The sequence below is a fragment of the Theropithecus gelada genome, chromosome 4 (assembly GCF_003255815.1).
Source record: "Theropithecus gelada isolate Dixy chromosome 4, Tgel_1.0, whole genome shotgun sequence".
Classification (NCBI taxonomy): domain Eukaryota; kingdom Metazoa; phylum Chordata; class Mammalia; order Primates; family Cercopithecidae; genus Theropithecus; species Theropithecus gelada.
This window is the reverse complement of record NC_037671.1, coordinates 107,990,191-108,007,518: the sequence shown is the minus strand read 5'-3', so window position 1 is coordinate 108,007,518 and position 17,328 is coordinate 107,990,191. Positions and strand designations below refer to the sequence as shown.

Genomic DNA, 17,328 nt, shown 5'->3' with positions numbered 1-17,328 from the left:
CCCCAGGTGGCTGCTTTCTCTGTCATAGGCACGCTTTCTCACAGCCTCTTGTGAAATGCATCCCAGACATGGTGGCCCAAACACTCCTAGGGAAGAGCAGTTGTGTAATGATTATTGTGAATGCACCATTGGCCCAAGGCAGTGTGAGGCTGGCCGAATGAGGCTGGATTTGAAGCTGGGGAGGGAGACCTGGGTCTGCATGGCCGCAGCTGTCTGACTGACCTCTCCTGGCTGGGGGGTTAGGGGCAGGATCAGTGCCCCTTGCTGTCCACCACTGTTTGCTCTTCAGCCTCTGGCTGTGTAGCGGGGAGGTCAGGTGTCAGAGGGTGAGAGGAGGGCTTGGGTGGACCCTATAGATAAAGTTGGGGTGAGGTATGGGAAGTCACTGTCTGCTGTAGGAACTCGTCATCCTCTGGAGGGGCACAGGGTCTTCCAGGACACAGCGTAATCCACAGGCTGCTGAATAAGGAACCTCCTGGGACGGTGGCTGTGGGGCCTCTGTGGGAGAAGCCAGTGACAGCCATTCCTGATTCCTCCCCAGGTCCTGCATCTGCAGCTCGAGACCCTGGGGCTGAGTTCAAAACCCATTGTTGACCGCTTTGTGGAGTCCTTCAAAGCCATGTGGTCTCTGAACGGCCACAGCCTGAGCAAGGTGTTCACAGGCAGCAGGTCCCTGGAAGGGAAGGCCAAGGTAGGGCCCCGCCAAGGGGACAGGGTGGGGGCCCCAGGGACCCCCCTCACGGCCTGTGGTCTGGGCTCTTGGCAGGTGGGGAAGCTGAAGGATGGAGCCCGGTCCATGTCTCGAACCATCCAGTCCAACTTCTTCGACGGGGTGAAGCAGGAGGCCATCAAGCTGCTGCTGGTTGGGGACGTCTACGGCGAGGAGATGGCAGACAAAGGGGGCATGCTGCTGGACAGCACAGCGCTCCTGGGTAGGGCCCGCCACGGACAGGGGGAGGCGGGAAGGTGGGGTGCTCCCCGGCCCCACGTTCCCACCGCCTCTGTGCCATCCAGAGAGTGGGTGGCAGACGTGCCTGAGGTCTGAGCAGTGGACCATGCACCTTGCAGCTGTCACTGCCTCTCCCGGCAGCCTGTGCTTTCCAGCTGGGCCTGGGAGCTCACGCTTCCTCTGTCTTGGCTTGGACTGTGTTTCCATCCTGAGAAGCGGGAGACACCAGGCGGGCTCAGCGAGAGGCCGTGCACTCTCCTAAACGCATCGGTGCCTTTGAACGCTCACCCACTCCAGAAACTTCCTCAGCTGCTTGGGTTCTTGGGCCTTTAGCAGGTGATGTTGGCCTTGGGAGCTTCCCATGAAGTTGGCTTCCGGTTTCTGTTTTGGACCCTGTAGAAACAGAGGAGGAGGATGCTGTAATCTCCCAGGGATGAGGGCACCTTCGGGTCTCAGCAGCAACACAGCATGGTTCCATCAATATAGGAGGTTCCTTTGAGAGCATTTTAATGACATCTTCTTACCTGAGCCTGTAAACATATTAGGTCTCATGGAAAAAGGAGGAGAAACCCAGCATTTTTCCTAATAAGAATGTACAAGTGTCGCTTTCAAAACGTCGGGTGTTTTTGAAAACTGAACTAGCCCATGCTTAAAATGGGTTCATGGCCCTTTTCCACTCTCACTCTTTCTTCACTGGGGGAGCTCTTATTTGGCTTCCGATAGGCCAGGCGATATTTATGCCAGCTCTATAAAAGGTGAACGAAGCTCCATGTTGTACAGTGAGTCTTATTTGATAGCAAGGCAGACATGAGTTAGATTTGGGTTACGTCACAAGTTTAAACGATGGAATATATTTTGGCTATTGAGAGGATGGTGATGGTTCTGTGTAGTGACTTTTTAAAGCCTTAAGTCTGGGGCAAAACAAAACATATCAGACATGCAGGCTGGAAGGCAGAGGATGCAAAGGTGGCTGTCTGGGTTGGTAAGACACTTAAAGGTATAGTGGATATGGGCACATCCACCTTGAAATATGGTCAGTTACAGCATGCCCTGGCTTAAATTCCTATGCCTTGTTCTTCCACGGAGTGGACAGTAGGGACATGGCTTTTCCCTGTCGTGTCTGAGATCCCTGTGATCTGATGTCCCATGGCTTCTGGCTTCAGTTGGGGGCAGGGGTGTAGACGGTGAGTTTCCAGTCTCATGTTTTCACGCCTTTATTGCGGAAATGCCATAGGGGAAGCACCGTGGTGACCATGGTTTTAAACCTTTTGTCGTCTTCCTAAGGAGCATACCCTGGTTTATCTCTAGAGGCTCATGAACCATCTGTCTCTGCCAGGCAGCCTCTTCTTTTTGGAGGATGCCTGAGCTTTGGAACTACAAAGAAATGTGCGTTTTTATGCCTCCTGACAGTGACTCCCAGGATCCTGAAAGCTATGACTGAACGTCAGTCTGAATTCACAAATTTCAAGCGGATCCGGATTGCCATGGGGACCTGGAACGTGAATGGAGGAAAGCAGTTCCGGAGCAACCTGCTCGGGACGGCGGAGCTGACCGACTGGCTGCTCGACTCGCCCCAGCTCTCAGGCGCTGCTGAATCCCAGGGTGAGGGCAGTGGCTTCGGGGGAGACAAAAGCCAATTCCACCTCACCTGACATGTCAGGCTTGACCCTTTAGTGGCCATCGTCTTGTGGAATTTCGTCTTTGTGTTTTCCCTCCTCACAGTGTTTAAATAGCACCGTGGTCTGACTGTCAAGAATGCTGCCTCACAAGTGACTTTGACTTTTTTCCTTTCCCGAATGTTTAGAAGAGTTAGCAGATGGTGAATCTCTTTTCTCTTTGCATACAGTGATGGTGAAGTCTTAGGCTTTCATCAGTAGAATCTTTTTGTCACCAGGCTGAAGGTGTGGCTTCTAGAGCCATGTAACTGTGAGGACGGGAGCTGGGCCTGTCTTCAGTGTTTTGTTTTTGTTTGTTTTTGTTTTTTGTTTTTAGATGAGTTTCACTCTCATCACCCAGGCTGGAGTGCAGTGACAGTCTTGGCTCGCTGCAATCTCCGCCTCCCAGATTCAAGCAATTCTCCTGCCTCAGCCTCCTGAGTAGCTGGGATTACAGGCGCCCACCACCATGCCCTTCTAATTTTTGTATTTTTAGTAGAGACGGGGTTTTGCCATGTTGGCCAAGCTGGTCTCGAACTCCTGACCTCAGATGATCCCTCTGCCACAGCCTCCCAAAGTGCTGGGATTACAGGTGTGCGCCACTGCGCCTGGCCCTGCCTTTAGTGTTGATATTGACCAAGAACGGCTCATCCCTGCCTCTCCCCAAACCAACTCTATTCATCTGCTTTAAGTAGTCACAAAATAATCCATGTGCTATTTAGGAATAAAATAATTCCAAATGTTGACACCTCACCTTTTATCTTGTAAGATACGCTATTGAATGGCCCCAGAACTTAGGATCTGAAGAATAAGTGATTCTTGTACAGTCAGCGTTGACTCAGGGGCCTTGCCTTTTTTTTTTTTTTGCTTCCTTGGACTCACGAAGACACTGGTGTTTCAGGTTTTTGCCTGTTGGTGAGTGACCTGTGGTCTAGCTGACATGTGGTGGCCCATGTGTACATTCATGCCCCACAGCTGTCTAGGTGGTGCCCAGAGCCCTGTCCCTTCTTCTGCACACGCCATCTGTGCCCTCCTTTCTGCCTCAGAGGGCAGGTGGCAGAGTCCACCATTCAGAGCCACTGGGGCTCTCTGTGTCGGTGGTAGCCTGAGTTGCTGCTTGTGCCTCCAGAAGCCATTCAGGATACGTTCTGGAGCAGGCCCATCAACGCAGAGGGTGCTTAGCACCGCCATGGCTCAAGAGCCGACCCTCCTCTCCCCACTGAAGTGACTCCTCCTCTTTTCCCTGCAGGAAAGTGTGCGTGTTGTTAGCAAGCTGGCCGGTGTTTGGCAGGGGATCTTTTTGGGGAAGACACTAGAAGGCTCCCCAGCAGTCCCACTAGAGATGCACCAGCTTCCAGAGAAGGAAAGGAAAGGAAAGTGCTGTGGTTACTGTTGCCAAGCAGACTAGACAGAGGGACAGAGATTGGTTTTTCTTTTTTTTTTTTTTTTGAGATGGAGTCTCGCTCAGTCGCCCAGGCTGGAGTGCAGTGGCCGAATCTCTGCTCACTGCAAGCTCTGCCTCCTGGGTTTATGCCATTCTCCTGCCTCAGCCTCCCGAGTAGCTGGGACTACAGGCGCCCGCCACCTCGCCCGGCTAGTTTTTTGTATTTTTAGTAGAGACGGGGTTTCACCGTGTTAGCCAGGATGGTCTTGCTCTCCTGACCTTGTGATCCGCCTGTCTCGGCCTCCCAAAGTGCTGGCATTACAGGCTTGAGCCACCGCGCCCGGCCTTTTTTTTTTTTTTTTTTTAAGAAAAAGCTTTAAGTCAGGGAAACTAGAGGTTCCAGGTTGCCCACTATGGCTAACAGAGAAGGCAGTGGACAGCCTGCCTGGCCGCTCACTGACAGAGGCCACGTCCTCCTGGCTGGACCCTGGGGAGGCAGGCAGGCATCTCCCTTTCTGCAGCAGCCATGGCTGGGCTTGGGGGCTCAGGAGACTGGGTGTCAGAGGTCGTGACTGGAGAGATTCAGTCAGTGGCTACAGGGTTATATTAAACTCTGACCTCTCCCCTGTTCAAAGAGAACAGAATGGATGGAGGGCCCCTCTGGGCTCACTGTGCTACATTGAAGCCAGGCATTTCTGAAGCAGATTCCACTGGGGCAGTTCCCAGCAGCAATGATAGCCACCTGGAGTTGGACTCAGGCAGTGGACAGCATGGCTTGGGAGAGGGGACTGGGGAACCCCATGAACTCGTAATGTAGGACTTGGTGGTCCTGACTTCTGTCATCTCTTGCCTTGCTCCCCAGATGACAGCAGCCCAGCTGACATATTTGCTGTGGGGTTTGAAGAGATGGTGGAATTGAGCGCAGGGAATATTGTCAATGCCAGGTAAGGGGCCAGGTGTGTGGGGCCGGGCAGGGACTTCCTGAGTCAGGTGCCTGGCTGGGAGCAGAGCCTCTGAGGCTCTCCTGGAGCCAGCCTGCTTCTGAGCCAGCTAAGCGGTGGCTCTGGCTGTGTGGGGATCTGTCACCTGGCTCCTTCTCCACGCTCACACATGCACCGCCCCGTTCTTTCCCTGCTACTTAGGAAGTAAAAGGAAGGGCTGATGATTGCTGTGTTTTCTCTGCCGTGCTCTAGCCTTGGCCACTTGTTGAGGCTGATTTACGCTGCCAGAGGGAGCTGGCATGTGTGGACCTGGGATGCAAGGGAAGGGCAGGGCTAGAACTGGGAGAGTGGTTGACTCATGTTTCCTAGGGAGAGGTGAGAAAGCGCAAGTGCCGGGAAGAGGTACTTTCCTCCTGCATACCAGAGCAAAGGAAAAAATCAAAACCACTGGATTTGTGTTTAATACGAAGTCAACTGGACATTCCCCCACCCCCTGCTAAACTGGCCTGGCTTTATTTTAAGGAATTTTCTGAACAAATACATAAGACTGACTCTGTGGGGCTGCTGTAAGGTCCTGGGTTGGGTTTCAGAGGTCAAGGAAGGGCTGCTGTGATGTGTGAGACATAGCCAAAAATACCCAGATCCTCCACTAGAAGAAGGAAAGCATGACACTCATATTGGGGTGCAGGCAGTGTGAAATCAGTTCTGCAAAGAGAACAGGCCTGGGCTGGAGCATTTGGTAGTGGGAGATAGATGTGCTTCCAGCCATCTGTAAACAGCATCATTTCCTTTTCTCTTCCAGTACTACCAACAAGAAGATGTGGGGTGAGCAGCTTCAGAAAGCCATCTCACGCTCTCATAGATACATTCTCTTGACTTCGGCACAGCTGGTGGGCGTCTGTCTTTATATCTTTGTACGTCCATACCATGTCCCGTTCATCAGGTAAGAACATTCCGTTTACACACATCTGGGGAACAAGGGGTTGTTAGTCTTTGTGTTTTGTTCTTTGACTTCCTCCTCCTCCCCCATCCCCTTCTGTAACAGGAATCGGGACTTACCATTATTTTAGATAAATGTAGCAAAAACCCCCTAGGAAAAACTGGGCTGAATAGAATATTGTCCGGCAATTAAAAAGCCACCATGGGAAACGTCCAACTCAGGAAGCTGAACTCTTAGAAAGAGTGTTACATGATTGTCATCGCCCAAGCTCAATTCTGTGCAAGGAAAGGGGTTCCTTGTTGGAATCTTACAGACAGGAAACCTCTGACCAAGAGCTGAGTAACTCACTGGGAAATGCCAACTCTTTTGTCTCTTTTTAAAAGAATTCTAAGTAGAATGGGCCTTTACAACTGGGGCCTCCTTGTCGTTTCTCCAAGGTGCATGCTTTGTGAGCGTCGGAAAGGGGGCGAGCCTAGGGGCTGCATTCCTCGTGGGGTGTGGGTGTGGGTGTTTGGATGCTGGAGGAACTCATCTTTTCTCCACCTGGGCCTACTTGTGGCTTTCGAATTTCCACCAGCCTTTCGGCAGGCTGGCAGCAAGCGTTGAACTGACCTCCCCACTGAGCCCCTGGGTCCCGGGAAGGGCCTGTGCCTGTCTAGAGCACCACAGGTGCACCCCTGCTGCACCTGGAGACTAAGACAGTGCTGCCCGTAATCCTCTTCTCTGACTTTCAGAAGATGTTTAGGTCCCTGTCCCTCTGCTTGTGTTATTTTGCCAGCTTGGCAGTATCCCAGGTTAGCAGGTGAAGGTTAGTAAGAGTTAAAGGCAAGGGCAGGGTGAGGGTGAGAGAAAGGGCTCAGAACTGAGAAGCACGAGGTTTCCCAGGCTCGGTGTCCTCGGCTTCACGCGCCTTTAGCCCTGAGCTGCTTCCGCCTCCACCCCTTCCATCAGTCATCCCCCCAGCCTTGTCTACCAGCGAGCAGATGCACCAGCAGGCCTCAGTCTGTGGCACGGCTGTGGAAATGTTAACAAATGTGCTTGTAGCCCATGTTTCTGTGGACTTGTATGCATTATGAGTTGGCATTTTAATGCGAGCAGGCTCTGGCATTGCATAAAAGTCCATTTGAGACCACCTACCCAGCCCAGCATAAACAGCTGCCGGTTTCCTAGCTCTTAAAATGCATTCATTGCTGGGCGTGGTGGTTCATGCCTGTCATCCCAGCATTTTGGGAGGCCAAGGCAGGCAGATCACTTGAGGTCAGGAGTTCAAGACCAGCCTGGCCAACATGGTGAAACCCCGTCTCTAGTAAAAGTACAAAAATTAGCCGGGCATGATGGTGGGTGCCTGTAATCCCAGCTACTTGGAAGGCTGAGGCGGGAGAATCACTTGAACCTGGGAGGCCACCATTGCAGTGAGCCAAGATCACGCCACTGCACTCCAGCCAGGGTGACAGAGCGAGACTCTGTCTCAAAGTAATAATAATAATAATTAAAAAGTTGATTGCCCAGATGACACCTCCCATGCATGGCATGACAGCCACAAGGGAGTGGGGTGGGCTGGTGGGTGGTGATGTTCGTGCTGCTCCTGGTGGCAGTGAGAAGCTGGGGAGATGCAGGGATTGCCCTGTCTTCGGCTTCATGGGGTGCTCAGGTGAGCAATGAGCGCTTGCCAGTTGGGGCGTGGAGGAGGTGTGCAGGCAGCAGTGGGCAGCAGGAGGGAGGCGGCTTCCTGACCGGGAGTCAGTGATGGCCAAAGTGGCCGCTTCGTTGAATTGGACAGACTCTGAGCTGATGATTTTGGAGCACTCAGAGCGGCAGGTCCTGAGCTGCTGCTGGGCCCTTCTCTGTGACAAAGCAGGGTCATGTTTCTCCTTCAGGACCCGACAGCATGCACACATCCTTCTGTTCCAGGGACGTGGCCATCGACACAGTGAAGACGGGCATGGGGGGCAAGGCGGGGAACAAGGGCGCCGTCGGCATCCGCTTCCAGTTCCACAGCACCAGCTTCTGCTTCATATGTAGCCACCTGACAGCCGGACAGTCCCAGGTGAAGGAGCGGAATGAAGACTACAAGGAGATCACCCAGAAACTCTGCTTCCCAATGGTGAGCGGTGCCGTGGGGGCGGCCAGCACCTCCCTGCTCAGCTCAGTCCCAAACGTGACTGTTGATAGGAGCCAGGCATTGGGAACACAACCACAGGGAGGGCCCCTGCTTAGAGGCCTCAGCGCTGGGGGAGGGGGAGAAGGCTGTGTCACCCCATGGAATTGACCTGGGGCAGGGTTAGCCGTGTGCCTGGAGGGGGCCGGCTCTGCAGCATCCCTCCCCTCCCGTTGCTGTGCATTTCCTGAGTGTCTGCATGGCCGCTGGATTTTGTGTGTACGTTTTCTGATTTTCTAATTCAAGTGATGGTTTAGGGAAGAAAACCAGGTCCATGGTCTGTCCTGTCCAAGTGGTGAAGAACATTTGAATCCACACAGCCTGAGACTCCACCTTCCTGAGATTCACAGTCCTCACGTGTACTTTCTGTGGTGGCTCAGATAAGAACACCCTTTTGACCAGTGGACCCTTTTTGACCGGGAACACGGTTCTTGAGCAAGGAGCCCGGATCCTCCCTGTCCTCGAAGCTGCAATAGTGAACCACACACTGCCCTCTCGTGGCGGTCCAGAGGGTTTCATCCTGAAACTGGAGGATTTTCTTTTCAAATCTAGACATTAACGTTCTCCCTCCTGTGCAAAGATGCTACCCGGCACAGCTTCAGCGTGTGACACACATGAGGCCCACCTATTCCCCGAAGTGAGGATAGACTTCAGCTGTTCTTGCCGCAAAATATTCCACTGTCTGAGAGGTGGCGGGCTGGGTCACGGAGCTCTTCCCTGTGAGAAGAGGTCTTTAAAACTGACATCCCATTTTACTGGGCTGCATGAGCACTCAAGGCAAAATTTCTTTAGTTTTCAATAACAAGTGCCACAGTTCTTGTTGGAGTTATTTCTTATGTTAAAAAAGAAACAAATGACTTGAGAAGTTTTCAATTGTGTGTAATGTAGTTTAGGGAAAAAAAAGAAAAAAGAAGTCTAACCCTTGTCACTTAAAAAGTGCTATTTTGGGGCCAGGCGCAGTGGCTCACACCTGTAATCCCAGCACTTTGGGAGGCTGAGGTGGGCGGATCACCTAAGGTCAGAAGTTCAAGACCAGCCTGGCCAACATGGTGAAACCCCATCTCTACTGAAAATACAAAAAACAAAATTAGCTAGGTGCGGTGGCGTGCACCTGTAATCCCAGCTACTCGGGAGGCTGAAACAGAAGAATTGCTTGAACCCAGAAGGCAGAGGTTGCAATGAGCTGAGATCGCACCACTGCACTCCAGCCTGGGTGACAGAGCAAGACTCCATCTAAAAAAAAAAAAAAAAAAGTGCTACTTTGACATAGTAAGCTTGGGATGCATAATAAGTAAAGGATTTATAATGTAGTTCTTTTCTACAATAAAAATATTGAGGGACCTATTAACAGTCTACACTTCTTTTTTGTTTTTGTTTTTGAGAACCATAAGTAGCTATTTAAATTTAGATTAATTAAAATTAAATAACATTTTAAATTCCTTGCTTTCACTGGCCACATTGAAAATGATCAGTATCCATGTAGCCAGTGGCTCCCGCATCAGACAGTACAGAGAGCATTCCGGTGCTGCAGAAAGTTCTGTTTAGCAGTGTTGTCTAGACACTCATTTTATTTGGTTGGGACCCGTTTAATCTTCTGTCCAGATTATTGTCATGGGGGGAGTGGAAATGCCTCATATTATAGGAGAAGAGAAACTGATTTGGGAGCTAGGCAGATGGGAGCTGAAATCCCATCTGTATCATGCACTCGCTGTGTAACCTTCAGCAAGTGCCTTTGTCTCTGAACTTTTGTTGTTTGTTTTTTTTAATCGAAGAGAGATCTGGTGGTATCTGCTTTGTGCACCTGGAACAGAGCCCAGCCCTTGCGGATAGTTGATCCGCAGCAGCTGCTGTCGTTGTGATTCCTGGGGAAGAGACAGGAAAGGCAAGGACCCCGGGAGCTCTCCGGGGCTGAGCTGGGGCCGTGGGTTCCTAGGACTGGGCAGGATGGGAAGGAGGAGCGAGAGATGGAGAAGGGTCACCTGAAAAAGCTCAGGAAGTTATATGAAGGTGCACATCCTGAGCGTGTATGCTGCTCTTTCGAAACCTCATTCTCCTAACGCTGAATGCTGGGTGCTGCTTCCTAGGAGCAGACATTCCAAAGCAAGGGTGCATCTGGTCTTCTGGACGGGATCCGTGGAGGAAATGCTGGCCATGTTGCTCTCCTCTGTTTAGGGTAGGAGCTTCCTTCTAACCACTCAGAAACACTACTATTTAAAATTAAGCTGTGTCAAAATGCCTCCATAGTTGTATGGGATGAGTGAAAAATGAGATGCTCTAGTAGAAAACTTTCTCTTTTTTAAGTAACATTTTAAGAAAAATACTCCTGCTTGTCCCCGTGAGCTTGTTTTTCTCCCCTCTCCCACCTTCCTTGCAAGATGGGCTGAATGATTATTATTTTCTTTTCAACTTAGGGGAGAAATGTTTTTTCTCACGATTATGTATTTTGGTGCGGCGATTTCAACTACCGCATTGATCTTACTTATGAAGAAGTGTTCTATTTTGTTAAACGCCAAGACTGGAAGAAACTTCTGGAATTTGATCAACTACAACTACAGAAATCAAGTGGAAAAGTAAGTTGTGCTTTAAACATAATTTTTAGCAGCTGCTCCAAGATGGAATGATATCTATGAGATGTAGAGGCTGGTGCAGCAAATTCAGTTCTGTGAGTGGATTTCACTGTTTCCAACATGTAGAAAACAGGTGGACTCGTGAGGTTATAGTACAGGAGTGGCTGTTCATACACACGTCCTGTCCCTCTTTTTTTTTTTTTTTTTTTTTTTTTCTTGTGAGGCAGAGTCTTTTTCTGTCATCCAGGCTGGAGTGCAGTGGCACTATCTTGGCTCACTGCAACCTCTGCCTCCCAGGTTCAAGTGATTCTCATGCCTCAGCCTCCCGAGTAGCTGGGATTACAGGGGTGCACACACCTGGCTAATTTTTGTATTTTTAGTAGAGATGGGGTTTCACCATGTTGGCCAGGCTGCTCTCTAACTCCTGGCCTCAGGTGATCCGTGCACCTCGGCCTCCCAAAGTGCTGGGATTACAGGCATGAGCCACCATGCCTGGCCAACCTTCTCCTCCTTCTAATACTGTTATTTTAGTGCCTGTTTCTTCCTAGCAGGATGGGCTGAGATGAAATTCCATTTACCTGTGGAGAAAGAAGCTGGTTAAATATGTGAGGGCCAGGTGCGGTGGCTCATGCCTGTAATCCCAGCACTGGGAGGCCGAGGCGTGCAGATCACTTGATGTCAAGAGTTCGAGACCAGCCTGGCCAACATGGTGAAACCCCATCTCTACTAAAAATCCAAAAATTAGCTGGGCATGGTGGCAGGCGCCTGTAATCCCAGCTACTCAGGAGACTGAGGCAGGAGAATCGCTTGAACCCAGGAGGTGGAAGTTGCAGTGAGCCGAGATCATGCCATTGCACTCCAGCTTGGGCGACAAGAGCAAAACTCCGTCTCAAAAAAAAAAAAAAAAAGTGTGAGGACAGGGCACATAAGGTCTCTCCTGAAGCAAGATTTAGATGTTCTTGGAGGTTTACTGTGTCTTCCCACTTCAGCCCCTGCCATTGTGTGGAGTGCTAAAGGGTTGCCACATAGACAAGTGACCACACCAACCTCCTAAAGCAGGTTTTCCTGTCTTCCTACCACCAACATTCTCACATCCTTTCAGTGATCCCCGAGAGAATGAGGGTGTGTCTGTCCCTTGGGCTTCCCATGGAAGCAAGGCCAATCCAAAGCTAAACAAAGAAAAGAAGGACATGCATAGGGGCTCACGACTGTAATCCCAGCACTTTGAGAGACTGAGGCGGAAGGATTTCCTAAGCCCTGGAGTTTGAGACCAGCCTGGGAAACAGGGAGACCTTGTCTCTACAAAAGCTAAAATTAGCCGAGCATGACGGTGAGCGCCTGTGGTCCCAGCTACTTGGGAGGCTGAGGCAGGAGGATCATATGAGCCCCAGAGGTTGAGGCTGTAGGGAGCCGTGATTGTGCCACTGCACTCCAGCCTGAGCAAAAGAGCAAGACTCCGAGGAGAGAGAGAGAGAGGAGAGCTGACTTTCACTCTGTGCTCTGTGTACTTAGCTCATTTAGTCAACAAACGTGGATGAAGGTCTTGGTGGTTGTGGGCTAGACATCGCACCAGGCATGGGACCGTAAAGATGAGCACCCCGACCCCTGCCTCGGACACTGCATTGTCTCCTCGGAGGCAACAAGCAGACAGTGGATAGATCAGACACTGGAGCGGGTAGGAAGATACAAGGGTGGTGTGTCCCTCAGTGGGATGAGCTAAGGATCACTTTTTTGCTAATTAAAAGACACACATATGTCCAGTTTCAGACAGATTTTCAAATGTAATGGAGCTTGTGTTACTTTTTACGAATAGAGACTTGCGGTGCTGACGAGTTGATAGGTGCAGCACACCAACGTGGCACATGTATACATATGTAACAAACCTGCACGTTGTGCACATGTACCCTAGAACTTAAAGTATAATTAAAAAAAAAAAATAGAGACTTGCCTTTTTAGTTTTCATTTTTGTATATAACATTCAGGATCTAAAACTAAGGCGGCCTGATGACTTCTTTTTCTCCCAATAGATTTTTAAGGACTTTCACGAAGGAGCCATTAACTTTGGACCCACCTACAAGTATGATGTCGGTTCAGCTGCCTATGATACAAGCGACAAATGCCGCACCCCCGCCTGGACAGACAGGGTGCTGTGGTGGAGGAAGAAACATCCCTTTGATAAAACAGGTGAGGGGGCCATGCCCATTCTAGAGCCGGCAGAGGGTGAATAAGAAATGCGGTGGAGGGAAAGTCATATTTACCCAGCCCCATGCGCTGCTACAGAAATCAGTTTCTTCATAACCCCAGATGGCACAAAAGTCATCCCAGACCTTAACCCCTAAGCTTTGGAAGTTGTGCTTTCGGGGAGCCTCCTCTTCTGGCCTCTTTCTTTTTTTTTTTTTTTTTTTTTTTTTGAGATGGAGTTTCACTCTTGTTGCCCAGGTTGGAGTGCAGTGGCACAATCTTGGCTCACCACAACCTCCACCTCCTGGGTTCAAGCCATTCTCCTGCCTCAGCCTCCTGAGTAGCTGGGATTACAGGCATGCACCACAGCTAATTTTGTATTTTTAGTAGAGACAGGGTTTCTCCATGTTGGTCAGGCTGGTCTTGAACTCCCGACCTCAGGTGATCTGCCCGTCTCGGCCTCCCAAAGTGCTGGGATTACAGGTGTGAGCCACCGCACCCGGCCTCCTCTGGCCTCTTTCTAGAGACAGTGAATAGATCTGCTCCTGGCTCTCCCTGCCCCTGCCCCTGCATCACAGCTCCCCCCACCCTGCACCCCCACCTCTTTTTTCTGGGTGGGGAAAGAGTAGGGGAGCATGAGGTTGCCTCCCTGCCTGCCCCCCATGCTCCCCCTCATGTTCTTTATCCAGCCTGTTTTGTTCAGCTGCGCTCTTACCTGCTTAAAGCCCTAATTCCAAATTGGACATGAGTAAGACACAGTAAAAATAAGTTAAGTTTTTAAAAATCATTAGTTGTCAAGTATGTTTTCAACAACTGTTGATGCCCAGGTAGGAAGTGAAGTTTATTTAAAGTTCGAATATCTGTAACTAGTACATTTTAAAGAAAAAAAGAAAGAAAGAAAAAAAATCTAATTACACATTTTGGTAGAGAATAGCCAGGAAATTGCATCTGTAAAAAGAAAATACAGATTTTCCTTCAGATGAGTTTGTGAACACCTGCGTGGCCCCAGGACTCTGAGAGGCAGGGCCCAGAATGAGTCCACGTGTTCTCAGCTCCTGCAGCTCTTACTTACTGTACCAATTGCTCCCAACCTCCTGGGATTCCTGGAAACCCGGCAGCAACACTGTGTGTCGAGCCCACAGCGGGCATGCTGGCGAGGACTGCAGGCATGGTCATGACCGTTTTCAATAATTATATGTGTAGAATGTTTTTAACCAAAGGCCCCAAAGCATCCAAAGCCTGGCTTCAAGGTCGAGGAGTAAGGAGGATGAGTCTGGGACATGGGGTGGTTCGTGGCGTAGACCTCTATTGTGGAAGTTTCACGATTGCATTCTTGGATATTGACTCGATTCTATATGGATCTCTTGAATGGAACCCCTGCGAGTAGCTGGAGAACTCAACCTTCTGGACAGTGATTTAGATGTTGACACCAAAGTCAAACACACGTGGTCTCCTGGTGCCCTCCAGTATTACGGCCGTGCGGAGCTACAAGCGTCTGATCACAGGTGAGGTCCTCACTTCCATGGTGCTTTCTCCTGTGTTGGGGAAGGCAGCATCTCCCTCTCCACAGGGAAATGCATGCTGTCCCCATAGGGATGTGTGTGCGTGTGTGGGTGCGTTTGCGTTCATACAATACACCAAAGAACAAAGAATGATAGAACAAATATCTGTGGACCCACCACCAAGAATTAATAAATGTTAGCATTTTGTCATTGCTCCATATCATAAATGACATCATTTATGAAAATTTCAAAGATGCAACCTACGTATTTTGTGGCTTTTATATTTTCTTAAATGATGTCGTTGTGCAACTTGCTTTTTTGTACTATTTTTGAGATACAGTCGTGTTGATGTTATAGATCTGGTTCATTCATTTGTAACTGCTGTGTAGTATCCCACTAAATAGGTCCATGGAACTTACAACTTACCCATTCACCTCCTGATGAATATTTTCTCCAGGATTTTATGATTATAAACACCATAGGGTTTTCAAATCTGGGATGCACTACTTTTTTTTTTTTTTTTGAGACAGAGTCTTGCTCTACTGTCCAGGCTGGAGTACAGTGGTATAATCTTAGCTCACTGCAACCTCCGCTTCCGCTTCCCAGGTTCAAGCAATTCTCCTGCCTCAGCCTCCCAAGTAGCTGAGATTACAGGCGTACACCACCATGCCTGCCTAATTTTTGTATTTTTAGTAGAGACGGGGTTTCACCGTGTTGGCCAGGCTGGTCCCGAACCCCTGACCTCAGGTGATCCACCCGCCTTGGCCTCTCAAACTGCTGGGATTACAGGCATGAACCACCACACCTGGCCTTAGGATGCAGGGCTTTTTAAATGCTCTGTGCATCATGCATTGAGGATAGAGTTGGGGGCAGCAGAGGGAGCACCATGGGCACCAGTGCCTGTGCACTGGGATTGCTGCAGAGGAAGGCTCACCCTGCAGAACGTCTTTAAAGACAGAGGAGAGGATGGCATTTGAGGGTGTGAAGAGGGAAGAGTTTGATTTTCCCAAGGCTGCTGCCTAAACTCTCATGTCAGTTTCAACTTTTACAGGGAAAGAAATTAAGAAAAAGAAGGTGGGGAACAGTCGGTAAACCAAAAAACCTTTTTTTTTTTTTTTTTTTTTTTTGAGACAGAGTCCTCCAGGCTGGAGTGCAGTGGCACAATCTTGGCTCATTGCAATCTCCACCCCCAGGGTTCAAGTGATTTTCATGTCTCAGCCTCCCAAGTAGCTGGGATTACAGGCGTGCGTCACCATGCCCGGCTGATTTTTGTATTTTTAGTAGAAACGGTTTTGCCATGTTAGCCAGGCTGGTCTCCAACTCCTGGCCTCCAGTGATGTGCCCGCCTCAGCCTCCCAAAGTGCTGGGATTATAGCCACCATGCCGACTCTTTAGATAATTCTAAATTCTTTAGATACCTGTTGTTGCAAATACATACCTAGAAGTGAATCTTGAGGAATCTTCAGATGTGTGACGTCAAGGTTTGCTAGCTCAATGTATTTTGAAACCTTAATTTAACCAATATTTCTTGAGGGCCCTTACATGCCAGGCCCTGTTGCTGGCCTGGAGAAAAGCAGTGAACAAAACAGATGAAACCATGTTGTCATGGAATTTTCTGGACAGGACAAACAGACAATAAACAAACATAAGTGCTGTAAAAGAAAAAAAGTAGTGGCAGGAGTCAGGCCAGAGTTGAGCTATTTTCAATCAGGCTATGTAATTTTTGTAAGAAAGGATTTTCTGAAAATTTGTAAATAGAGTAATACCCATCCCTATGTCAGAATTACTATAAGGATTTGTATTATTTCCTGCTGGACTGTTTTCCTGTTTACATCATGGATTTTTACATTATTCCTAATGATTGCATAGAGTACTGCATGAATGTATCATAACTGTTTCCCCATTAAGAAACAAGAGCATTTTTGCCTGGTGCAGTGGCTCATGCCTGTAATCCCAGCACTTTGGGAGGCCGAGGCAGTCGGATCACCTGTGGTCAGGAGTTCGAGACCAGCCTAGCCAACATGGCAAAGCCCTATCTCTACCAAAAATACAAAAATAAGACGGGCGTGGTGGCATGCGCCTGTAATCCCAGCTACTTGGGAGGCTGAGGCAGGAGAATCACTTGAGCCTGGGAAGTGGAGGTTGCAGTGAGCCGAGGTCGCGCCAGTGCACTCCAACCTGGCAACAGAGGGAGACTCTCACTCAAAATTTAAAAATAGAGCATTTCCCTTTTTTTCCCCTCCCATCAACAATGCTGTAAATGATCAACCTCATGCATTAAATCTTTGTCTGAATCCCTGGTCATTTCCTTAGAATAAGGTCCAAGAAATGAGATTACTAGATGAAAAGAGATGAACAATTTTGGAACTCTATGTAAAGTGCCAAGTAGCCCTCTGAAAAGCCTGCACCCCTGGCAGAGGGCAGATGTCTGCTTCCCCACCTCCTTGGCCATGCTGAGGATCACCACGTCAAAAATCTTTGCTGATGGCTGGTCATTTTCCAAGTACTGGGATATGTTATCAGAGAACCACACTTTATTTTTCCCCTCAAATCGTCTTTAGATAAAAATGCCAAGGTGATACTAAGATTAAGGAACGATGAAGACTAAAACATGAGGACAGGGCAGCTAGCCTGCAAATCCACCTGCCGGTGGCCACATTCGCAGGTTGTTGGCGTTGATTGTTTACAGAGAGCCCTGGGGGACAGCAGCTGGGGACTGGAGGCCGGGGGTGTGGACATCTATCCCAGGCTAACTGTCATCCCTCTTTTGTTGCTGTCTAACACAGACCCGTGCTGGCGATCGTGGAGGTGGAAGTTCAGGAAGTCGATGTGGGTGCTCGGGAGAGGGTTTTCCAGGAAGTATCCTCTTTCCAGGGCCCCCTGGATGCCACTGTTGTAGTAAACCTTCAGTCACCGACCTTAGAAGAGAAAAACGAGTTTCCTGAGGACCTGCGTGCTGAGCTCATGCAGACCTTGGGGAATTATGGGACAATTGTTCTTGTCAGGTAACTGCTCCCCTGGTTGATGTGGGTTCCAGGGGATGTCGGTGAG

General features: G+C 49.6%; 1 protein-coding gene across 2 annotated transcripts in view; it reads left to right on the top strand.

The window, feature by feature from the left end:
* Nucleotides 1-17,328, top strand: part of SYNJ2 (synaptojanin 2) — a 117,541-nt gene that overhangs the window by 82,314 nt on the left and 17,899 nt on the right. For both annotated transcript variants that reach the window (XM_025382885.1, XM_025382886.1), the window contains exons 10-19: nt 542-691; nt 767-932; nt 2,360-2,551; nt 4,851-4,932; nt 5,732-5,872; nt 7,781-7,973; nt 10,439-10,597; nt 12,622-12,778; nt 14,163-14,280; nt 17,064-17,282. In XM_025382885.1, coding sequence (XP_025238670.1) covers nt 542-691; nt 767-932; nt 2,360-2,551; nt 4,851-4,932; nt 5,732-5,872; nt 7,781-7,973; nt 10,439-10,597; nt 12,622-12,778; nt 14,163-14,280; nt 17,064-17,282 — 1,577 coding nt within the window. The remainder of the gene's footprint in view (nt 1-541; nt 692-766; nt 933-2,359; nt 2,552-4,850; nt 4,933-5,731; nt 5,873-7,780; nt 7,974-10,438; nt 10,598-12,621; nt 12,779-14,162; nt 14,281-17,063; nt 17,283-17,328) is intronic.